The 26,537-nt window shown below is 42.3% G+C and overlaps 1 protein-coding gene across 4 annotated transcripts in view; it reads left to right on the top strand.

Moving 5' to 3' along the window:
• SAMD11 (sterile alpha motif domain containing 11) overlaps positions 1-26,537 on the top strand; it is a 104,845-nt gene that overhangs the window by 44,279 nt on the left and 34,029 nt on the right. For all 4 annotated transcript variants that reach the window (XM_072155921.1, XM_072155920.1, XM_072155923.1 and 1 more), the window contains exons 4-5: positions 4,269-4,319; positions 18,659-18,771. In XM_072155921.1, coding sequence (XP_072012022.1) covers positions 4,269-4,319; positions 18,659-18,771 — 164 coding nt within the window. The remainder of the gene's footprint in view (positions 1-4,268; positions 4,320-18,658; positions 18,772-26,537) is intronic.

Genomic DNA, 26,537 nt, shown 5'->3' with positions numbered 1-26,537 from the left:
ATCCTCAGACACCCTATACATTTGGAAACCCCAAGTGAATTCTAGTGGAGACATCCTGGAAGGTGAGTTTTTGTGTACAGCAGTTGTTCTAAACGCTAATGTTTCTAGATGGCAACTGAGCTTGCATTGACTCTCTAAAGGTGTAAATATGGAACAATAAGTAATATTTTGTTGTGTTTGAAGTTATTGTTGATTTTTTTACCAACTTTTATATAAGAATTTCTCTCTTGGGAAACCTAATTTTCTAACTGCGATGGTGGCTGTGTAGTAGTAGTACTTGTATTTCACCTACGGTACTTGTAATTCCGCCGTGTTTCAGATAGTTGCATAGCTACAGTTTAGGCCCTTTATAAAAACGGCAACATGGATCTCGGCTTACTGAATGACTTTCGGGAGAATGCTTTGGAATAAAACCAAGAGGTTTTTTTTTTTTAAAATGACTTCCTTTAAATGTAAACTGTATCAGTATCTCTGACCATAAAAGCTGGAGATCATGGAGATCTTTGTAACCATACCTGTATTGTGTTCTTGTCAGCAGGATTGTAGCTGGACTTGAACTTAGAAATCTCACAGCAAAGCCCCTTCCTTCTGCTCTGAGTAAGAGCTGTATCAAGCTTTGTGTTAGATATTACAGCAGAGGAAAGGATCTAGGCCTGTGTAATGCAGACGGGGTGCAAGGAGACTCCCCCCAGTGCTACAAATCACAGAAAAAAAAACTGTGTTCACAGTCCTGCTGCTACAAACAACACACACACACATATGGTTACAGATATCCAGTGCTAAAACCTACCACTGTCTGGAGCTTTGTATGGTCAAAACTGCTGTTAGACTACGGTAATACCAAATGGGTAGATTTTTGGTAACTGTTTCAGCATATTACATGGCATTAATGTACGGATCGGAAGATTTTTAGTATTAAGAATCAATCATCCAAAAACAGCCCATTAGCTCGATCAGGCCGCTGTTTACAAGGTTGTATCTCATTGTGCACAAAAGCGACGCTTTCCTGTCTCCTACCAAATGGGACAAGTACAGAATGTACCAGTGAACATCTCTATATATAGCGCGCAGACCCACAGCTCCACGCAGCTTCCCAATGTGAGGAAATTGATAGATGGAAAGTGACGGTGCCTGCTGCAATGCAATTTTATTCTCATCACATCCACCTCCAGCATTCCCTGGGGGTATATTTTTCTTCATGCCCACCTGGTGTTATATCACCATCAATCACCCCCGCCCCCCCCCCCCCCCACATATATATAGCTCATGGAACCTGGTATCAAGTGGCTAGGCTGGTCATGGTCATATTTTAGGATACCCTATTATCATATCTGTTTCATATTCCTATATGGAATTTTTGGTTTTATATACAGCATATACAAAAGGTTTTAATATTGATGACAAATCCTTCCAATAGGGCTTGAATATTACATGAACGGACTCCCAAGATTGCGTCCACTATAAATATTTCTGTAGATTTCTCCCATTTGAAAGGATAGGAAAGAGAAGGCTGCAGTATGTTTGATGACCACTAACTAATGTATGGCACTATGCTTCTTCTGTAGAGACACGGCCTTTTCTGGTGATTGGGGAGTCAGATTTAGACTTACTTAATCCTGACGTCCTATCCTAGAAATCGCTCATCATTAATATTTAAGGGGTTGGCTACTTTACCTCATGTTTTTTGTAATGTGTGTGTAAGTGTGTAGGGGGCAGGATATTAGGTAATATATCAGTATACATCTATTAAAAGTTTGGATCTGCTTTTGTGCTATGTAAAGTGAAGCCTCCTGTCTCATCTGCGAGACATTAATGTCCATAAAATGGCTGCAGGAGGGTCATGTGATCTCCATGTGATCTGTCCTTGAACAATTGCCCTGCCAGGCTGTTAATCTTATATTCATGAATACATGAGATCACATGACCCTCAATCTGCAGTTTTGGTAGGTGGGGGACAGTCTGAACGTTTTGGTAGGTTGTTCCAAGGTATGGTGAATTTTGGGGAGAAGTCCTGGAGATGTTTGTGAGAAGGTTTTGTGAGTATAGGAGATTAAGTGTGGACGGTATTGACTGATTAGGTCTGAGATATACGGAGGGGACGGGCTGTGGATGTCATGTAAGTCATGGTTGGTGTATTAGACTTTGTTGTGTAGAGAGGAGAGACGGGTTAGTAGTGTGGAGAGCAATGGTTTACCCAGGCAGTAGAGTTTAAGATGGACTGGAGGATTGTTCGAGAACAAGCAATTTGGTATATTCTGGTTTAAGGGACACCTGGATAGATATCTATGGTTCTGCAGACCACCTAATAACAACTGTAAGAAAAGTTTATTTTGTGGCAACTAGCCTTATAAGTGGTTTATAAGAACTAGTGTATTCTGTAGATTGAAAATAGTCCAGGGCTTGAGGCTCCTTACGTACTGGAAGTACACCTGAAACCCTTCTTCTTAATCCCACCTGCCTCCGAGCCCTTTTGTTCCCTACTTATTCCTTCTTACCGTCCCTCATTAAAGTATCACAGAGGTCTGGATTTTCCATTCCCGTCTCTGGCCACGCTTGGCTGCCTCCTGAAAGAAAGGCCTGTAAGCCAGACACACTGACACGAGAACCAAGAGGGCATTACACTGAGCGGCAGCGCCTTTCATGCTGCTTTGTAGTTTTGCCGCTGGCGGATGACTCGCTCCTGTGTTGAAATAGCAAGACAGGTGCCACTTACCTGATGAGAAGGAAGTGTTTCTCAAAAGCCACTTGTCATGTGAAAAAGGAATTTGAAAAGGTGTGTAGCTTTATCTGACACCTTAAAGTATACATCTGTCTTCATGAACAGATTTTGTACATAAAACATAAAACCCAGTCATCTAGAAAAGTATACAGATATTTAATTGGGGGTGCCAGGTACCCCCTCTAATCTGCCACGAAGGGTCTGCCTGTCCTATGGATAAATCATATATTTAGAATTATTGTAGAAAATCCCCTTTTAAGTGTTCATATGATATGCCTACTCCGTAGTGAACCAGTTTAGGCTTCTTTATAAAAAAAGATATACCGTAATATAACCCTGGATAATTACACACAAAAAGGTGTAGAAATTATAATTGTAAATTGCATCTTAGTTTGTCTTTGAGGAAGACATATCATAGGCTTTAAAATCATGGCATCTTTTGTAGTGAAACAGGTTTTTATATGTCGTGTGTTTTTATTAAGTCTTATATGTCCTTTGAAGTGTGTGTCGCTATGTTTGTATTGGAAATACGTTCCAGTCACGTGAAGACATTCCCAAGATGTTCAGACCCTAGCCGCAAGTTGATCTCTAGTTTAACCTATTGCCTGACCTTGGCGGTGGGTTCAGGGCTGAGATAGTCAGACAGAGATCAATTACAAAACTGTAGTGGGAGACATTTCTGAGATCTATCAATGGATTTTTAAACAATTTTGTGTGCTCATTTCTGTTGTAAAGCCCAGAGATGGTATATTCTGTTATGGATTTGAAGAAGAAACAAAGGACTTCTATTAGTGAATTTTACTGGATTCTACTGAATTCTACTTCTGTATTGTACTGGAGTTCATGAATGACTCTACTAATGAAATCACTAATGCTTGGCCCTTGAATGACGTCACTGACGAATGGCTCTCCCAATTACCTAACTGACGAATGGCTGTCCCAATGATGTCACTGACGAATGGCTCTCCCAATGATGTCACTGTAGATTGGCTCTCCCAATGACGTCACTGACGAATGGCTCTCCCAATGACGTCACTGACGAATGGCTCTCCCAATGGCGTCACTGACGAATGGCTCTCCCAATGACGTCACTGACGAATGGCTCTCCCAATGGCGTCACTGACGAATGGCTCTCCCAATGACGTCACTGACGAATGGCTCTCCCAATGGCGTCACTGACGAATGAATCTCTCCCAACCACGTTGCACTGGCGTATGGCTCTCTCCCAACCACGTTGCACTGGCGTATGGCTCTCTCCCAACCACGTTGCACTGGCGTATGGCTCTCTCCCAACCATGTTGCACTGGCGTACGGCTCTCTCCCAACCATGTTGCACTGGCGTACGGCTCTCTCCCAACCACGTTGCACTGACGATGACTGATTAATGTCTGTACTGATGAATATCACCAATAAATGTGTAACTCTTCTTCTAAGGCTAAAGACATGTTTAACAGATTTTGTATGGCTTTTTTTATCTCTATTAATCCCCAACTATGGGTTTTACGTGATAGTTGTCTGTGTATTAATCACTACATTTCTTTTTCAACAGGATACGGGCCCATTGGGACTTAAATATCTCCTTCCAAGACACCACCTGCAGGTAATAAACTTATTTTTTTTGTCTTTAGGTTTTATAACTGTAACATTGTGTTGAGGGCAGTCATTGTTACATGCATTGCTATTGTTAATATAGTGTAAACTTAACATGTTTTAAAGGATTTTCATTTTGGAATATCTGTATATAAATATCCTGTACAATCTTAAAAAAAAAACCCTACTCCTCAAATTTTGTTCTCTCACCGGTCTACAACTTTCTGAATGGGTCACTTACTGGTATCTTTGTCAGTGCATCAAGTATGACAAGTATTGTAGAATCACTGATGATCTGAATATTAATATTGTGCTGTAAGTAATTAGTCATAGTGTGACTGTAGGGGGCTCCCTGAAGCAGCTCTTTAACCCCTACTAATAATCTAGATAAAAAGCGCTCCTGAGCCTTGCCTGTTGTTACAGGCCCGGCAGTCTTTGCTGTGCTATGCAGAACTGATGGATTCACAGGGTTACTTATCACCGCAGCTCCAGAAGTCTGCATTATACGAGAGGCGCCTGACGCCGAGGCCAATTTCACACCATTCTAATCTGTCCACCTCTTGTGTGAATCAGCAGGGGCACAGCGGCCTTTTTATGTTTAAGAGGGCGTCTCGTGAATTACATTCTGAGAGCTGAGAGCTCCAGTATCTCAGCTACTTTGGCTTCTAATATTTCAGTCAGGTCCTTCAAGGAACTCATTAATCAAAAATTAGCTCTTTTTCAATGAAAAAGAACAATCTCCCAAAAGCGAAGGTGGGGGGGGGGGGGCAGGTTGGGTAACGTCCTAGGCGTTTTCTTTTTCTTTTTTTTTTATAAGCTTGTTAAAACATGAGGAAAAAAAGTATCTGTTGACCTCTATAATATGCAATAAAAAACACATTTTAACGAATATACCTATGGAAGCATTAAGTTTGTGTGTGGAGTGAGGGGATTACAACACATTGGGGCACATTTACTTACCTGGTCCCTGCGAGATTACCGAGGTTCGTTGTTCGCCGGAATCCACATCTGCCGCGATTCATGAAGACTGTGCGCCCGAGTTCCTGCATCTGTCACTTCCCCGCTGAGGTCCGCCGGAGTTCACCATCTTCTTCCCGATGCATGTAAGTGCATCGTCTTGCCACACAAATTGCTCTTTTAAATCCCGCGCCCGCCCCCGATTTGTGTCGTGTGAAAGCCGGCGCCGATGCACCAAAATCCGATCGTGTGCGGTAAAAAACATTTCTAAATGTGTCAGGTATTCCGACGATAGTGGACCCTTAGTAAATGAGCCCCATTATGGCAGAAATGCCAAAAGATGGAGATTTTTTTTTGTTCTTGTATCACTGATGGTGATGGGGGGAATCCACACAGAATCTGATTTGCATTGGGGTATAAAAGACCACATTCCCATTAAAGGGTCCATACATCGTCAGTAATTAGAGCATGGAGTGCTATATTGGGGTTGTTGGGATAATTTTTTAAAATAGGCCCCAGGGGGTGTACACTCATTTTCCGATTCCCCGCGGCACCTTCGGTCACCACTGGCTAGAGGTACAATGGTGATGCAGAGTGGATTGTGCACACAAATGCCAAAGAATAACACAAGCCACGTGGACACGTGGCTGTAAGTGTCACATCACCGCTCAGCCTCTGATTACAAGGGAGGCTGGCAGTGTCAGGCACTGCCACAATAACCCAGAGCACCAGAGAGAGGTTCGACCCCTGGACAACCCCTTGAACTGCAGTTGCACCTGGGCCAGGGGTTAAGTTCTCCCTGGTTTACTCCTGTTTTAAAATATAACGTCACAACAATTAAAGGAATAATACAGGAGCAATGGAAAAACGGAGCAGCGCTCCACTTGTCCACAGGTTATGTGAGGTATTGCAACTGACCCCATTTCACCTCAGTGGAACTAAGCTCCCATGCACGCCCATGAAAGCAGATTTTTGTTTTTCTAATCCCTACCCCTTTAAGTATTGAGGACCAACTGTGGACTATGCGATATAACAAGATGCGAGTAATCTTTACTCTGCAAATTATGTATTGCTTCTCTAAAGGGTTAAAAAAAAAGATACTTATTCCTTTAGGTGCTTTACAGTAAATCCTGACCCTAATCCTCCCCTTTTATCCTCACGGGGGTCATCTTGCCCTAACAAGCTGTGCACTGACGAAAGGGGCTTACGCAGCTTTCCCTTGCTGTATAGGACTAGTGTCAGCTATGTGCGTCCCTCCCACAGCTGTCATATCCCTTCAGCCTGTGCTGACTCAGATTGCTGGGTCTTACCAGGTCTTTTTACGGGGGTGTCACCTTCTCTTATGAGCCAGCACAGAGGTGAGGGGCAGAACACCCTGTATGCTGGACTTGCTCAGCGGGTGCCCCCTACCTGCATGTGTACTGCTCAACCATACACGGAACAGGCAAAGTCACTGCAAGTAGACGTGAATGTCCTCGAGAAGTCTTAGCGGAGGCACAATTATCATCTAAATCACCTTAGATTTAAATAATGGAACAGACAGTTGTGCATAAAGCCACCCAAAAATTATCAGAGCCAGAAGATGATACAAGAGGAGAGCACAATCTATAAAGTACCTAAATCTCCATCTCTGCTTAGAAAGCTTAAAACAAAGAGCCATTCAGATGAACGGAGCATTGCTTAGCGTGAAGTGTCAGAGATTTGGGTGGTCCATGGAAGCTGCATCTGCTTCATTCAGGCCCTTGTTCTAGCTCAAGGTCCTGGAGGGCTTAAAGATTAAAGGGTGCCCCTTCTCTAACTTGTGTGGTTTACTAAATACCTACCCATGATATAACAATTTTGCAGCGTTTTTTTTTGTGCTGCTCCTCTGTTGTGCCTCCTGTAAGTTTAAAGGAAATCTATCATCAAAATCTAGGATGATAAACCAGGGACACTTACTTATACATCCAGGCACCGTGACTGTTTTAATCTTCTTATATTTGTTATCCATGGCCATTACACGGTCTCCTCCTATCCCTATTCTCCCTCAGCACTTCCCCCCACCCTCCCACTGCCTGATGTAATCTCACAGCAGAGGAAGTATCAGCACACAGTGGGAGGGAGGTAGTACTCCTTGCACACTGTAACAGCCTGTTAAGCTGCAGCGTAGAGGGGCTCTGGTAACACCCCCTGCACCCTTCAGTGCCCTTCTGGCTCATTAGAATAAATGTAAAATTTGATTTTAGAAGGAAGGAGGCCATGGATAACAAATATAACATGATTACCAGAGTCATGGTACCTGGATCTATGAGGAAGTTTATCATGATGGATTCTAATGGTAGATTTCCTTTAAATCACATAACTATGGTACACAATGGAAAGATAATCATGGCGCAAAAACAAAGCTCATGTAAAATATGGCAGCCAGATGCTATAAGGACCAGTGAACTGATGATATCTGATGACATCTCGGAACATTTTAACCCTTTTATACAAGCGAATGCTATTAGCGTCACAATTCCCCAGGAAAGAAAATGCATCCGTTCTTTAATTTTTCAGCAGATACTAATGCCCTATAAATATCCGCGCAGAATGCTCCCGGAGATAACGATCACGCAACACATGCTGGCGGGGATCATCGGCTTCTTGCGGACGCTCTTGGGGATAATCAGACTTGCCTTCCTCCTGGAGCTGTCGGAGCTCCCGCCCCCTGGTAGCATTTATCGGATTTTATTTTCGGAGGTGGGAGGCGGCAGGGTCAGGGTGATTGGTTTCCTTATTGATCTGCGCGGCTCAGTATAATCCCCGCAGCTGCTGGGAGCTCGTTAAAGGATGGAGAGAGGCTGAGAGGGCTTTTACTCTTTATTTATATGTCTCCTCTGCTCATATTTTATGGAGGGGAAGCGGCTTTTTAAACTTGGGACTTTTATAGAAGCCGCAGTAACCCCTTCTTTACCAAGGAAACTACACAGGGCAATTGTTTATCACCCTGATCTTGTGTTGGTTGGGTAAACTTAGGAAGAATAAGCTGCAAATGGTGGATCCCTGGTCCGTTTTTTGTGATCCTTATGACCTTTGATGCCGAACCGCGCAGGCATCTGTTTTTGCAGAGAGCTGGCAAATGATGCCACTACCTTGCCCCAACCTCGTGAAGTGGGTTACATGATTGTATTACCTAGCAAGCGATCCACAAATGCGGTCTGCGGGCGGATGACACCTCTGTGTCATCGATATTTTTTACCCTTTCTATGGGAAGACTCAAGCTACAAATGCAGGTAGTAATAGGATCGTAAAAAATAGATCCATGAAAAACATGTTGGACACGTTTACTTAGTCTAAACAAAAACACCATGGGCATATTTATTCATCTATTTTGTCATTCGCATGCAAAAAATTGTCTAAACCACCACTTGCAACATTTATCAAGGGTTTTCAGACACTTTTAGCAATGGGCATGACTAAAAAGGGTAAGGTTTTGGTGAAAGGGGGCCTGGTCTAAGTTGTGCCAAAATCTCCGACTAATGGGAGGTGCACAGTAAAACTAGACAGTCTAAATCTAAGCAGATTGATCATTTAACATAAGACCTTCTGATGAATCTGAAGCACTATTCACACCTGTGTTTGGATCTCTGATATTATCTTACAATGAGAATGGAAAACTAACAGATCTGTTCAAATGTTCATTGATTTCAATGGACTTTTAATGGAAGTCAATGGACTTTTAATGGGTTACAATAGTGTTCTTTTGCACCAATTGTGCAAATCTGCTAAAAAATTGGAAGGTTGATTAATATCAGATCAGCAGGTGTCAGCTTTTAGAAGAGGCCACAATACTGGGATGAGCACAGTGGCTTCTTCAGAGTCTACTGAGCACAGCACCATGGATTGTATAGTGGCTGTGCTTGGTACGGCAGCTCAGCTCCAAACAGGTCATGTGCCAATTGTACATGATCTAAAAAAACGCATTCACTAGGACACAGCTACTGCTTAACACAGATGATCTCTGGGGGCGCAAGGTGGCAAACCCCCGCTTATCTGATATTGATGACCTAAATGATTCAAAAATGATTGCAATCTCATTGAATGTGTTACAAACTTGTGTGATATTCACACTACAATCATTACACACAATCAGTTTTGCTGAGTGCAGCTCTCTCTCCCTTCCACAACATTTAGTGTCACTAAATCACAGCAAAAGGAAGAATCTGCACCTGCATCCCCCTCCTCCCTGTCTACTGTATTACTGAAATTTTGGCAACAGACCTGTATTTTTTGCAACACACCATGTGATGGTTGTACGGAGCACCAAAGCTGCTTAAAGTGTCAAATCGGTAGGGATGCTTGGTACTGGACTCTCCTATACATAGATATAGGAGATGCTATAAGATGTTCTCTTATGGTCATCAAAACAGAAATGGACCTGTCAGAACCTGGACTGGGTATCTAGAAACCTATGCAAACCTCTTAGGGCCTTTCCATTATAAGATGATGATAATGTCACAGGATATTGTCATGTCAGATGCTGATATATTCTGTATATGGGCTATTCAGATATAGAAGGGATGCACAGGCTGATGGAGGAACACTGACACATCTTTATCATACTGAAGTGGATTGTACAAGGATTCTTTCAACATTCCTTTAATTAATTCATCTGAGGATAGCAATTACCCTTTAAGAAACCAATGCGGCTTCCAGCTGAATTGTGGTGACTGCTGTGATCTGGATGTGAAATATTGAGGAGGGAAAACACTTTTGGTGGTAGGGTTACCTGCCACGACTGCGGCTCCTTTAACTCTTCCAGTCCTGTACATCTCGCTGGCTTGGAAAGACACTTAGTAGATAAAGCAATATTGAGAACGAGTCTGAAACGTCCATTAATAATGCAATACAAATGAGACATATGAGGCCGACGTATATTAAGATTTTTTTTTTTTTGCCCTGTTGCCCTAATGAAGTAGGTTTTAGCCAGAATGACTCTAATAACATGGAAGAAGCATCAGATGTCTTGACACAAGTTTCAGCTCTTGCGTCTGTGATGGTCTCATGACTGTGTCTGTAATGGACATGTGCGGAGGATTCACTGCGAGTTCTGTAACAGAATGTTCAAAAGGGAAATTAGAAGCAGAGACGCGATGGGAAGAAATTGGCGCCTCTGTGTGCCCAGTACAACTCATCACATTCAATTCTCATCAAATATTTTATCTGTTTAACACAACGTACCCGCGCTTTAAAAAAAAAAAAAAAACAGCAATAATACTCCGCCAGATCCACCCTCCACAGGCGCATGGCTTAAAGGGGACCTGTCACCAGGTTTTACCCCACTAAACTACCAGCCTCCTCAAGTATGCTATGAATTCACTCTATGTGGAATTCCCCTTATTATGGTAAATCTTATCAGTTTCCCAAAAAAAATAAAAATCTTCACCAAACTCAGGCAAGTATGACTCTTCCACCTCATTCTCACATGAGATGAGTCAAGTTTATTGTTTGCAGGAGTAGTGCCACTTCGCAAGCCTCTGTCATCTGTTCTGTAAGACCTGTAAACATGCTTTTTGTGTCAGAATAAAGATCAGGATCTTATCTTTCTGATCACATCCTTATGGATTTGTGATCTACAGAACCAGAGATACAGACAGCTAAAGACATATTTGGAAATGCAAGCTGCATATACTGATCCATTTGCTCCTATTTGTTAACTGCCTGTGTATCTCCAGTTCTGTACCTCACAGAACCATAAGACGGAGGGGCAGGAAAGATAAGATTCTTATCTTTAATATGACACAAAAAGCATGTTTCTAGGTACTACAGAAAAGAAGATGGGAACTATTGAAGTGACACTTCCTGTGCAGCCACTAAACTTGACTCATTTTATGTTAAAATAGGATGAGAAAAGTCATATTTACCTGACTGCAAGGGAGACTACCCAAGCCACAAATATGGGAAAGAATAGGATCTGCTCTGAGCTCTACAGCTCATGCATTTAGCTCGCTCATGGGACAGTGTAACACATAGAGCCCATAAACATACAAAGGGGTTCTAGCTTTTACAGGATTATTTTAAAAAAAACCAAGACTGCATTTTCCAGTAACAGCGCCACCACTGTTCACAGGTCGAATCTGGAATAGCAGCTATGTCTATCATTGGAACCAAACAATGCTCATGGAACGAAGGGGCACTATTTCCAGGAAAGTAGCCATTTTTTTCTAATCCTTTAGAACCCTTTGATGAATTTGATATAAATTACACCATTGCAACACCTCTAATACATCTTCTACAGCGTTTATTTATAAAAATTCTATAGTGATTGTGCCTAAATATGGAAATAACAATTGGGAAAAAATATATACAAATAAATAAACTCATGAAAACAAGGAAGACCCCCCTGTAGTGCCTAATGAACTCTGGCTCTGAGCCTTGCAGGGCAGAGCATAGCCATTGGATGGGCTACCCCGGTGACATATATGATCGGATTGCCGCATGTAGTCATGTACATGTTCCACATGGCCACTAGTCGCCCCCACCCCAGTGATGCGGTTAATCACCCTCAGGATTGCGGAGCTGGCATCTTTCCCCAGGCTACAGCTCCTCTAATGGGATTGGCAGGGTCAGTGTTTCTTGAACAGTTTAAGGCCGCTTAAGGCATTTGGTTAATTGATTCCAAATCACCTTGATTACAAATATGCTAATTGCTTTTTTTCTGCCCCCTGCTATGACCTCCTCCCCACCTCTGGCGCTCTCCTCCACCCCCTCCCTCTCTGGGTCAGCGAGAGGGTACCCTCCTGTCCGGATCCCTTTTAAAAGTCTATTCCCTCCACGTCTTGCTCTCAGAAATATCCATGAATAATTCAGACCAGAATATGCTGAGGGTGACAGAAAGTAATGCCAGTTGACCATTTCACTGCTGGTTTCGTCTATCCAAAATGTCAGGGAAGGATGATGAGTGTGTGACCGCTGTTGGAGTGGTGCCTGACCGCTGTCGTACTGTAAAAGTTGAGTCAGACCTTGTTTCCTGAGGTCACCGTCTACTATAGTAGGGCGAGCAATAAAAATAATAATCCCTCAACTTCTGTCCATTATGTGAGTCTGACATTGCAACTTGTAAGCTTTTCATGAATGGGACCCGACTGCAATACCGGACTCAGCCCAAGGGTACGTGTGGTGCTGTTTTTCCCGGAAAAAACGCCTTCTTTTTTTTTTTCTTGACTTCTTTTCACCATTATCTATGGTTAGAATTAGCCACGCTTGGGTATTCTTTAGGCAGCTCATCCAACGCGTTTCATTCGAGTCGTAGGACGGCTGAACAGAAGAACGTTTGACCCCCATAATCAATTTATGTGCTGAACATTTGGATCTCAGCGGATGTGTGCATACTGATCTGAACAAGAGCCCTACTGATGCGCTGATAAGACCCAGCAATCTACAGTTTTTCTCAAATTCTTTCCAGCCATGTCTTGTACTAAGCAGTCAAGCTGGAGCCTTGGTACAGTACAATAGCTGACTTGTTTGGTCTTAAAGGGACACTGTCACCAAATTTTACCCCAATAAACCACTAGCCCCCTCTGGAAGGGTATAAAATGTCCTTTTTAGAATCCCCTCTTTTGTGTGAAATATTGTGCATTTACCTATAAAAAAAACCCTTAAAAGTCATATGCTTGTGCACATGAGTCATTTACTGCCCGAGATGAGTCACATTAAGAGGCTAGAGGGGAGCACCACTTCAGATGCCCATATTTTGAGCTCTATAGCACCTAAACATATGCATTTGGTGTTGTATTAAAGATAAGAATCTCATCTTTCAGACCAGCCTCGTGTGATATATAGAGCAATAGAAATAGGCTGTTATTTAGCACACAGAACCACTAAGCCTGAAGCGAACTGAAAAATGAGATACTGTACTTAGTGTTCTACACCAACACCATAGGAACGATAGATCGGAGGATAGGAGCATCTGAAGTGATGCTTCCCCTTCAGCCTCTAAAAGTGACTCAACTCATGTGAAAGTGAGCTGAGAAAAGTCACTTTTTGCCTAACTTTGGAGGAGATGGGTTTTTTTATAGGTAAAGTGGTAAGATCAAACCCTTTAAAGAAGATATGACAATATTTTCTAGTGGCAGATGACATGCACTGACATTAACAACGTAAGGTGATTGGCTATCAGTTTGCAGTTAATCGTATTAACCTTAAGAAATGTTTTATCCAGGTGAGATTTGTCTACTCCTTCATGATTTTCTATAACCTTCATACAACCCTCTATTTTCCCAGCTGCTCCCGTGCTAATGCTTTTCCGAGCATTATTAAAGCCTCATTCCCGCCACCTTGTCGTCGCCTCCAGCCGCCGGTAATTTAGTAGAGTTTCAATAAACGTCTTTCCATTGTTTGAAGCAGACTATGCGAGGGGGAAAAAAAAACCTTGAGATTCAGAGAAATGTGGAGTTGAGTGTCCATAGACCTTCTCCCCTTTCACTGTAATTTTGAGATGAAGCCACTCCTTGAAGGTCAGCTGTAGAAATGGCTCCACTATGGGGTTCAGTTATTGGGGACACAAGTCATAATTATTATTGGGAAATCAACGCGATATCGTCTTCGGGTTTACACTATATACATGTGATAACAAAATCGGTGATCTCTGACCACCATTGATTTTTCAGAACAAGACTCTGTAGTCTTCAAACATTTGGCGCTACTTATTCATTGGAATGGCCCTTTGCTTGCAATGTTAGATTTCCAGTATCCAAAATCTTAAGACCGTTCCAAGGAGTCTTGGGTTTTCTATGTATTCTGGAAATCCGTGGTGATTCAAGGTACCATGTCATGTGGTTTTCTTACTTGTCACTATGACGTATGAGAAGATGATATTCTCTAGTTTTTAACAGAAGTGGCCAAATACGTGACTTTGTTATCTAAAAGGATAGTTTCCAGAAATGTCCATTTTTAAATACTTTAGGGGGGAGATTTATCAGAAGTCTTTTAGAGCAGAACTGTTCTAGTTCTGCTCTAACCAATCAGAGCTCAGCTTCCATTCCCCCACAGCTGTTTATAAACCAAAGCTAAGCTCTTATTGGTTTCCATGGGCAACTAGTACAGTTTTACCTCAGAAACTTATCTCCCCCATTGTTCCAGTCAGGGACAGATTTGGCATTTGGGGGACCCCAAGATGTAACTGTGGGGCCCCTCTAATTCTAAAAGGCATTGTCCAAGCAGTGAACAGGGAGGACGCAGGAAGTCATACCACTTCAGCCTGGTTTCTTGTTACTTGAGCACCCAGTTCGGTGAACTTGTATCCCTCCCCCACTGCTACGACCCCCAGTCTACAAGGTGCCATGCAGTTGAATGGGATGCGTTATAGGGAAATCACTGTTTCCAGTGTATCTTCAAATACAGCAACTAAAATCTGTAAAACTCTCCTCTCTTTTTGTCTTTGTTTCTAACTACAGGATCTGATTACACTGGGTTTGTTTGTAGTCTGTCGCCATGGAAACTGATAGCTCTACATTGGAGCTGTAGACCCAAAACTCTAGGAAGGTTTTTATAAAGACCATTCAGAAAGTTGAACATTTTAAGATGTTTTCAAAAAAGATGAAATGGTGGCTGTGGACCTTCCCTTTAATATGTCAAGTTATGTTTTTAATTTTTTCTTAACAAGGTTTTGATGAGGGCTTTAGATTGTCACACATATTTTTATATATTCGTATAATTAAAATTTAGTTGTGTAAGTTTCCGTGAACCTCTCAAACTCGCTACTCTAAGAGCGACTCCAGTCTCTGAGAGAATTGGTATCTTCACCATTTCGGATTGGGAGGCTAATTAGTTTGACCTTGTGTTGCCAAAGCTCTTCTCGTTTTGTTTTTTTTTTTAAATCCAATATTCTCTTGTGAATTAGAGGTTAAATTTAAACAACCCTCTGTAGACCTTTCAATCCTGCGTGGAAAATATAAGGTGGACTATGAGAAAGGAAGAGGAGATCCGGAGATTTTATCGTTAAGTGAAGAGCATTAAAGATAGGATTTACAGCTGTGCCTCCTCTTATTTATTTATTACCCCCCCCCCCCCCCCACTCACTGAATTCTAATGAGCTAATTAGCGGATTCCCGTGGGACGTGAATTTGTGAGCGGGAAGGGGGGGGGGCAGAGGGATAAGAAGGAAATGAAGAGGGGAGCGGTAGAGGGGGACAGCGGAGAGGTGACGGGAGCTCATTAGGAGGTATCAGCCTCTTCTAGCAGCCTACGGCAGGGTCTAGGAAGGAGTGCATCAGGCGGGAAGCGGGATTATGTAGCTGACAAGATTGTGGAAGGTGCTGGTAGCTAGGAAAGCCATGCCGAACAATCCCTTCTTAACCCACCTGCTGCCAAGACCAAGACGCTCAACTGTGCTGATCTCCAGCACCGGAGAACTTGTTCTTTTTGAGACTTGTTCATTGAGTTTCCCATAGATAATGTAAAGTATTAATGAACAAATGCCTTCGAAGCCTAGGGTATATTTCTAAAGTAAAAAATTATGGAAGGCGCCCATAGCTATTTTGGACAACGATGGCAGCAGCTTGACAGCTCTAATGTCTATGGGCAGCCTTAAAAACTAGCCACTTAATGGGAGGTTAATAATAAATGGACAAATTTTGTAATTTTTTTTTCTCTCGTCAACCTCAAGATAAGATGGAGACCTCTTTCTGGGTTTATGATCAGTGCTTGATGACACATTGGGGCACATTTAGTAAGGGTCCACACACCGCATTTCTGCCGGGTTTCCCAACTATTTCCGATTTGCACCGCAATTAACAGTGGTTTTTGGCGCACGCAATAGAATTTTGGCGGCGACTTTCATGCGACACAAATCGGTGGCATGGCCGTCGGACAACCCAACTGATTCAGACTAAGCGGGCAATAAAAAATGAAAATTGTGTCGCAAGACAATGCAATCACTTACACTGTGAAGAAGGTGAACTCCGGCAGACCTGAGCGGAGAAGCGACACATGCGGGCGCACAATCTTGGTGAATCGCGCCGGACTTCATCTTCGTCGGACAGTCCTGATCGGGGATCGCGACAGGACCGGGTAAGTAAATGTGCCCCATTATGGTTATTTTAGGGATAGGAGCCTTGTATCGTCATGTCACGGAAGAGTTACTTATCAATGAGTAATGTTTAGACTCACATTGGTAGCATCAATAAGAGGCAAAAAGTCCTTGTTATATACAAAGAGCTAGTAATAGTTGTCAACATTCAGGTGAATGATCTTAGGCTAAAAAAATAACCCAAGAGTAATGCTGTTTTGGAGACTAAAGGCCTGACCTTTTCCGACCCATTCACATCAGTCTTTGGCTTCCTATTACTGAAGTGATTTCGCTGGCAGAACGCGTATAAAAAGTTCCGTATCTATCGAATAAATGAGGGATGTAAATATATTCTCATATAACATTGCAGTGCTCACCCTATACAAGGCATCTATGTGCTAGGATTGTATGCATGATGGGCTTCTCTGTGTGTGGAAGAGAGACAGGCCCACAGGCACCATTGAAATATGAATGAGGCGATCATCTCTCGCCATGACGGCCATCTGTGAGGTGCAGACCAATGTGTCTGGTAGCAAGAAATAACTCTATTTGTGCCGAGACAACCCATAAGGATACATTGCATCCCCCATTCTTCCCATCTACGTGCTGAAGGTAACATTAATCTCCATTTGTCCTCTGGACCAGTCTCCCCCCACCCGTCTCTCTCTGCGATCTGTGAGATTAAACACGCAGAGAACTGGTAATCACCTCATAAACTGCTTACAAACCAGCAATATTTACATAATGCGCTGCACCGGGAGAGGATCACACCCAAGGGGGATTACCATGTGCATGGACACCGTCTGCAGGCGGTAGTCCCCCTCCCCTGACAATAACTCAGGTACAGTTGGTGAAGGGGGTTTTTAATAAGAGTCCGTCATGGGTGCCTCTGTAAATGGGGGGCCGGATGTCTACAAAAAAATCTGTAGCCAGTCTAGCCAAAATGCTGGTAATTTGAAGACAGCCTGATCCAATTAGGGGGTCTTACAAACAGATTAGCTGTGCGGCTGTCTCAGTGCCGGGGGCTGCTGGCCATGGTGCTGGAGGGCTTCCATGTGCCAATAGGTGGGGGCTTAGTAGGGATATATATTCTGTAAAGGGCACCGATGAATAGCTCACACTGAAGGGGAGCCTGAGTACAACTTGAAGTCCTCCTCGTCTGCCTTCCACCACCCCATGCAGACAATGTGCTGTGTGTTGCAGGGACAAAGATGGCGTCCTCAAATCATGTGAGTAACTCTGTGATCCTAGAATTAGTATAGTAAATAGATTATTAGAGATGATTTGACTCGCACAACCCTGAAGAAAAGTTCTGAGCTGACTTTATGCATCCTGTGCCCGCCCTGCCAGCGCACAAGGAGATTGGAGCGTCTTTTACCATAAACACTTGGCAGCGACAAAGTCATTTCAGGACTTTAAACTACGGAGGGGATAAGATGCCGTTCCCCGCGTCCCTTATCATGAAATATTAGATCTGTAATTACAGGAAGGGGAATGATTCTCCTTGTCATGCTTGATAACCCACAGAAATAATAATGATTTAGCGGTCTCCATTCAGTGATCTCAAAGCGATTGGTGGGAGTTGTTCTTTGCCAGGTTTAATTGGTGCTCATTAGATGTATAGTACTTGACGACTTCTACCAAGCCGGTGGATGACAGGGCGGCAAACTGAGGATTTGGAGTTTAAGGCAGGGGCGTAACTACAGGGGTACTAGCCATAGCAACTGCCATGGGGCCCACTGTGTCAGGGGGCCCCCATATCTGGAGTAATGGGTGTGTATTTAGGAGTGTATATGCACTAAATGTGTGTGTTTGTGCTGTGTATATACTGTGTGTCTGTATATGTATGCATGTAATTTACTGTATATGTGATGTGTATATGCTTTATATAGGTGTGCTGTATGTCTGTGTATATGGTACTGTATGCATGTGTGTATATGATGTATGCATATATGTGGTGTATATACTGTGTGTGATTGTTACTCATACAAAGTGTACAAATGTGTATATTTTTTTTTTTATGGCATTTAACTTTGTTTTTGTTGTAATGTATGTTTTTTGTATAACTACTACACATTATGCAGCACTGTGCGCCTTGTAATTTCTCAGTCTGTCCTGTGTGAATAGCCCCCTACACCATTTGTATATGTTATTTGTTTTTGGCGTGATCTCCATGTAAAATTGTGTAGATTTGACTTAATTTTACTATATGACTATGTCACCAAACTGTTCACAATAGCTGGCCATATTAATCACTATGTATAAGTAGAGACCTGGCTTTTAATATTATAGGTTGTTATACTTGTTCTGCCCTGCAAATACTATTATATGTCTTTCTAAATTTTTGTTCTTTTCACTTCTAGCCGTGAGAACGACCTTACCAGCATCATCTCCAACCTTCACCAGAGCCACCAAATCGTTATGCCCGAGAATCAGAGCAAGAGAAACAGTCATCAGCTCAGTTTTACATCTACAGGTTAGTTGGGTTTTTGTGAATGTATTCAAAAAATTTTTTTTGAGGATACTTACTTACATTGTTGGGGCAGGAAAATTGTATAGCACACATACCTAAGAGGATGTGATACTACTCTCTTCCTATATGTTGGTCGTTGCCTTAAAGGACATCTACCACCAGGATGAAGGATTGTAAACCAAGCTCAGTGACATACTGGTGTGTGCCCCCTCTGGCATGATCTGCTCTTCTTTAAGCTCCCTATGCCCCTGTTTTTTTTTAAATAAAGGTTTTAAAAATTATGCAATTGAGCCTGAGGGGCTCTGGGCTCCTTTGACATCTATGGAGTCAGAGCCCCTCAGGTTCATTTGCATAATTTTTAAACCTTTTTTTCACAAAAACATGGTCATAAGCAGCTAAAAAAAAGAGCAGATCCTGCCAGAGGGGACACGCACCAGCATGCTTGTGTGCTTGGTTTACAATCCTACATCCTGGTGGTAGATGTCCTTTAAATTTGCACTTTAGGAAAGTAAGTTGCATGAACATTAGTTACTTTAGTAACACATAGTAGCCAATCTGAAGGGACAGAGCTGCTGGGGGAGGGAGCAAGCAGCCGCCTGAACCAATGATGAGACAGTAGGTGTTTCTCAGACGACCTGTTGGCATTGTAACATCCAATGATCCAATCCCTATGGAAAATAAATATGTTTTATAATCTATATAATAAAAAAAATGATCATTCTCTGACTTATGTATAGCAGCTTCAAGCCTTAAAGGGTTTGTACAGGATTTATAAATGTGCAACACCGTGTTGTGTGTGCTATTGCATCTAAGCTCCATTGGTGTAAATGGAGATCAGCCGAAATACCACCCATAAAATGTAGACAGGAGTGGCGATGATTTTGGACTGCATTTGCCAGGTCTTTCAAATACTGGACAACCCCTTTAATAGAACACATAAAATAGATACATTTTTCTAAAAAGAACCTGTCCCGGTTTAATTCAAGATTCTTTATAAAACCTACAGAATCCAAAAAATTTGGCTTGCCTCTTCCATGTTTTTGACATGATCTTCATGTCAAAAACTATCCACAGTCGTCACATAGCCACTGTTCTCCAAGTTGCTACCTTGTGTACTTGTAACCATGGGTTGTAAATGTGCTTTCCATGGTGAACGTTGATGCTTAATATTGAAAACCAAACTATAAGAAGGAATTTTAATGATGGTTTAATATGGGAAGACCATTGTATAAGCAGGTGGAGGGAGAGTCTGACCTTCTGAAGGTGTGATGCATCAGCAAGACAATGTATTGTAATGGATGGAAGCTGGAGATATTAATAGCTTAATTAGAACAAAAAATATATATAAATTGGTGCATACTTTGCTTCATTCACTCCTAAATGGAAGGTCATATTTCCTTAGTGAGATTGGGGTCCGTACATGGTGATCCTCGCTACATAACATCACATGTCCTTAGCCAGTGTCAAGACAGCTCGACCTCATTTAAGTTGCTGAGGCTGCAGCTATGGTGTGATAGATTGATATAATTAACATGCAGACTGACTCAATATTACCCATACATTTCTCCCGGGCCTGGATAAAATCTATTCTGTGTGCACTTGTACCCTGAAATATATTCATTTGTCAATATCGCTCAATGCTGCGCCAGATGGGAGTGATATAGCTTAAAATGATAGATCTGGTTTGTCTTTTTTATTAATTATCAGATCTTTTATATGGGATGAATAGGAGCTCAGATAAAGTAAAAAATTATAACACCTCCCTCCCCTATAACTAGCGTCCTGGGTTGTTCGCCCCTTTTGTCCCTTGCAGGACGGAGAGTTGACTTGATTATCATTGTTTGCTCTTGTTGATCTGTTCTTGAACTATAACCTGGGCCATGTGTGTGTGACTTATTGACAAAGTGAATCCTAATCCTAACATTTTTTACATTTTAAAGGATTTTCGGCTTCTGTGGTTGTATATATTTTTTTCTTATTATGGGTAAAGCCTTGTACTGGAGCAATTTTAGTATTAAACTGGGTCTCTACCTAGCAAAACTAGAGGCGTAACTTGAAGGGGTGCAGAGGTTGCGATTGCGCCCGGGCCCAAGAGGTTTAGGGGGCCCTTTACTATAAACCATACATTATAGCCGGGGGCCTGGCACAGACTTTGCATTGGGGCCCATCAGCTTCTATTTACGCCACTGAGCAAAACCATTCTACATGTTAGTGGTATAACCTCATGGACATGTCACACAGCTGTCAATTTACATTTTTGACCATACACGTTGGGTTGTGTTCACACAGGGCATTTACATTGTGTTTTGAAACACAATACAGCTGAGGAGAGGAGATTCTCCCAATAACATTGCTGTTAACTTTTGGCATTTACAAATGCAATGTAAACATGATATTAACACGTACGTTTACATTGCATTTAAATCAAGTTAACATTGTGTTTACAAGTTGCACATGCTAACTTAATTGTAAACCATGTGTTTACATTGTGTTAACATTTTGTGTGTAAACACAAATGTTAACAGCAATGTCCTGAGGGAAATCTCCTCTCCTTAGCTGTTGTTTCAAACAGCAATGTAAACACCACGTGTCAACGCAGCCTGACATTAGCATTGTCTGAAGCTGTTGATTTTAGCGGGACTGGCCGATCACCTAATATGTATCTGATGTTTAGCCAACATTTGTTCAGCCGCTTCTTTTGTTTACAATGGAGATAAGTTCCCGCCAAAGATGTCTGGCTGCCATTGGCTCCCTATTGAGAGCACAAGTCCAAACCAAGAGTGCATATCCCTGCGGTTAGTCAGGGGGAATAGCTGTTGGCGGACGGGGCATTTATCAGTGGAATGTTTATGGCCTCCTTTAAGTGCACCTCAATCTGATAAAGTAAACTTTGCAATTCTCTGGAATCGGTATATGTTGACTCTGCATAAAGTGGGTGTCATCTTTATAATTCTGAATCTGAAAGTATTTGTCATAATGAATATCTAAACTTATGGGATATCTTGGTCCCTTAGGCCCCTTTCACACTTGCGTTTTTAATGCGCGTTTAAATCTCGACATGCTCTACTTTTGCAAGTCACGCGCGTGAAAAACGCACCATACAAGTTTATGGAGATACATCAAAAATGCATCGCACTCTGAGACATGTGCAATGCAAGTGCAATGCGTTTTTTACGCATCAATTGCCATAGAAAAGATAGAGCTCAGCCCTGAGTCCATTTCACGCGCATTTTCTGCGTGTGAAAAACGCATTGAAATTGCATAAAAAACGCGCGTGAAAAACTGAGACACTGAACAAACTGTGACTGAAAACTGATTGCACTCTGATGCAAAATGTGCGTTTTTCACTGACCAAACCCTGATCGCACCCTGATCAAACTCTGACGTGAAATGCAACGCGAGTGTGGAAGGGGCCTTAGTCTTCTGCTTTTCAGTCTCTACCAGGCTCAGAAATTCTGCATCAATTTTGTAATTTTTCACTACTTTTTGTATCTTCAAGGTAAGGGGGCCTACTATAGATTATTTATATCATCCCAATTACGTAAGGTAAAGCTGATCTCATTGTGGCCACGGATGGGTTAACAGGAATTCGTATTCCACTGCTGACAGTAACATTGTATCTGTGTTCTTGCATGCGGCGACATTTTATTCTTTTTTTTCCTCTCTATATATCGGTTTTCCCCGGACGGCTGCACAAAGTCGCACAGAGGTCTTAAACCCAGATATCCGTGTGACATCAGGGCTATGAGATGTGGGCATGAAAGCTGCGCGGTTTGGATGGGGGAGGGTGGAAGGCCAGAGGGAGGCAGGGGAAGCGGCGCACACTGATAACATCTAATTGCTATATTGATCTGTCTTGGAGCCAGTGTGAGAGCCGGAGGGTGATTGAGATGTGTATCCCCTTCCTATTCTGATGCCGTAGACTGCCTGATATTATTCATTTACCTCTGACTCTGCTGTAAAAATATGAGAACAAAGAAGTAAACCGCCAGTGTTCTGTTCTGCAGAGCTTACACTTCATTGCGGTTGATTGATGGCTCATGTAATATGCAGATGGTTACAATTAAGCAAAAAAGAATGTTATGGATAAAAATTCTACTTATACAGGGAGTTTAGGTAAGCGATAATATATAAAGTGAACATGTCATGTACATGCGATTTGTAGAAAACATATATTACAGTATGTTATAGAGCTGGGAGAGCTGAGCAGAATGTATACTGTCCTATCTGCAGGCAGCATGTTTTAAAGCAAGAGGAACTGAGTGGATTGCACACAGTGTCCTATCTGCAGGTAGCGGTATAGAGCAGGAGTAGCTGAGCAGATTGTACATAGTGTCTTATCTGCAGGTAGCGGTACAGAGCAGGAGTAGCTGAGCAGATTGTATATAGTGTCCTATCTGCAGGTAGTGGTATAGAGCAGGAGTAGCTGAGCAGATTGTACATAGTGTCCTATCTGCAGGTAGTGGTATAGAGCAGGAGTAGCTGAGCAGATTGTACATAGTGTCCTGGCAGCAGGCAGCATGTTATAGAACAAAAGGGGCTGAGTAGATTGTATAGTGTTCTATCTGCAGGCAGCATGCTATAGATCAGGGGGAGCTGAGCAGATTGTACATAGTGTCCTGGCAGCAGGCAGCATGTTATAGAACAAAAGGGGCTGAGTAGATTGTATAGTGTTCTATCTGCAGGCAGCATGCTATAGAGCAGGGGAAGCTGAGCAGATTGTACATAGTGTCCTATCTTCAGGCATTGTATTATATAGCAGGAAGAACTGAGCAGACTGTACATGGTTTCCTATCTGCAGGTAGCATTATAGAGCAGGAGGAACTGACCAGATTGTACATAGTGTCCTACTTACAAGGAGTATTGTTGCAGCTAGTTGTCACCACTTCTAAGTCAACTATATGAAGAATATGGCAAAGAGTTTTATAGAAACAACTCCCCCATAAAAGTTGAAGTGTACCTACCTTTTCACATAGGAGAAAGTGTAGAATATATGCCTTTACTTTTATCTTGGTTCTTGTATGTGTAGATAAAGGCTAAATCAATTTGTTCTTAGGTAATATAAGCTATTTACTCCCCTATGGGTATTGACAATACATGCATGCTTAGCTGAGCCAAGTGTGCATGTACATGAGTATATGTACAGGTATCAGACAATAACTACTGAAGGTGTATGGGCACCTTGAGACATTAGGCTCTTGTGAAATGCAGATAATATCCGGGTGGCTTTAATTCGGGATTTGCTTGCTGCGTCCTCTGTTATCTGCTTAGATACTGGATTATAATAACTACCTGGAACAATAGATAAGGTCTTAATGCTCCAAGAAACTTCCATTTGCAAATTATAGCGTCTCGTCGCTGATCGAGCTTCTGGCTCGTTATTGTATGTAATAAATCCCAAAGAAAGCAGAAGATTTTAACTCGTGAGACACAATAGTTTTGCAATCACATGACAGATTTTCAGTCTGAGCGTGGGTTAATGGTAGTGTAAAGTAGGATATTTGTGGGCCTATAGCCAGATTCTGTTAGACCTATGCTATTATACTATATATTATACTATTATATTTTCCCCCTCTCTCTATCCAGTGATAATGTTGGGAACTGACCAGTACATAAGGGCTACAGAAGTGTTTGGCATCGGATTTGGATTCCTTGTGCCCACCAGATAGAATTATTCTGGGGCCAACTCCGTATCACCCCATAGGAAATAGATTCTACTATTTACAAATTGGGTTTCCATCTTGGCTTCGATTAATGGCTTACAGCCTGGGCCCACCGGAGGATCTGATTCTCTGGTGGGCCAGTCCAACACTGCTCTTACTTTACCAGCAGGCAGATATTGACTGTACTTTGGCATTCGATATGTGCATGCACTTGGTACACAAGAAGCCAATGATTTAGTTACTACATGAACCATCCTGAATATATTTCCCACCACATCTCCCTGTAACACCGGGAAATGTTGTGTGAGCAGAAAGTGCCTGTTATCTGTAGGAAGGATGAGATTAGCAGGTGATAAGACTCAAGGTGCAGTGCTGGCTGGAGCTCAGGGGTTTTATCTGGAGAGAGAGGGATGAGCTGAGCACAAGGCTCCCTTTAATCTTAATTGGAGAAGACATACAAAGGGATGAGGCAGCCCAGGCTTCCTGACAAAGGCAGGCCAGAAAGCTGCAGGTTTGCACATTAAACACAGATTTAGAAGCCTCTTTAAGCGGCTCGAGGTGTCTCTGTAAACAAGCACAATCCTGGCCCATCCACTTTAGCTAATTCGCCCTGCCCAGAGGGGGAGAGAAGCCCTGCACCTGCCCTCCTCCCTGCCACACATGCCCTTTCTCTTATGGCCCTGTGTTTGCAGACACCTGTCTCTTTGACCCCGGCTCCTCTGCAATCCACACGGCGGATCTTGTGCGATTCTGGTAATGTCTTGTCTTGTCTTGTCCGTCTCCGTGAGATAACTCTGAGATTACTTTATAGAATATTAGCCTCTCTTACTCGTTCACATTTAATTTAATGTTGGAAGTTTATAGATTATGCTCCTATTTTATTATATTATTAATGTTTAGGACTTTTGACATGTGAAAGTATCTAGGTTATTATTTATTTTTTGTTTTTGTTTTTTTATTACAATTTTTATGCATGTATCCATTATACTTTGTATAATTTGTTACTTTTTATGATAAATGTAGCTATACTGTGATTCTACACAATATTCTGAAACAAACCTCTCTCATTTAATGGGTTAATATAATGATGATATGGATTTCCCTGGTTTATGTAGAGGCAGGATATCCTGGTATCACCTGTTAAACATAGTGGCACATAATGTTTGCTTAATATTGAGTTAGGCAGCAGCACGTGATAACCTGGAGCCCAAGGACATGGTACACTGTGTCATTGGAGGTGGGGAGGGAGGAACATCCTGTGAGCCGCCCCATCGCCACCCCTGTGTGTAATCAACAGATCAATAATACAGTTTTCCGGGATTTTTTTTTTTTCACGCTCGGAAGATTTATGGAAAATTCTGTTACGAGTTTGTTTCTGCTTATAAAAATAAGTGCGAAAATATTCTTTGTAGAATAATTTCATACAATTTCATAATCAAGTTGCAGTTAGTGGTCCAGTCTTTCATTATCCCTGGGCTACAATATGAGATGATAGTGACATATAGGATGCCCTAGGTGCAAATTATTTGGTATACATAGACAGGCTTGCATTTTCGTCTTAGCATTTGATTGTCAGCTCTTCAGCTTGATGAGGACTTGTATGGATGGGCAGCTCCTATCTGTGTGCAATCGGCGTGACAGGAATTCAGGATTCACCTGGCTCCTGTATATGCAGCTGCACGACAGGCCATGAAAACCTCAGCTCGCTGCACACACAAGAAACTGGAGCGGAGACACGCTGACAGGGGTGAAGTTGGCTGTGAAAAATTGAGACGGAGTGCGTGGTAAAAGGAAACAGTCTCAGCAGGGAGAGAGCGAAAAAACAGAATTATAGAAGGAATGTCTGGGGTACACGCACCAAGAAAGTTTTTGTAGGACAAAGTAATTGGACAATTCAGGAGACATTTGTAGGTGGCGAGTCAGGCGGCAGTCATAACAGGTGCCATGAAGAACGTCAGATGACGGTGATGGCCTGGGCCTCCATAATTGTTTGGGATTGTTGCTGTCAGTGTGTGGGGACTTGTTCTGTAGTTACATCTGAGGCTCCTGTGTAGCTTCTGTACTCCCTACACATACAGCAGGACTTGCTTGTCTCTCTGAAGCCCT

Source organism: Engystomops pustulosus, chromosome 6, assembly GCF_040894005.1.
Source record: "Engystomops pustulosus chromosome 6, aEngPut4.maternal, whole genome shotgun sequence".
Taxonomy (NCBI): domain Eukaryota; kingdom Metazoa; phylum Chordata; class Amphibia; order Anura; family Leptodactylidae; genus Engystomops; species Engystomops pustulosus.
Note: the sequence above shows the minus strand (reverse complement) of the source record. Positions and strands in the feature narration are given on the sequence as shown.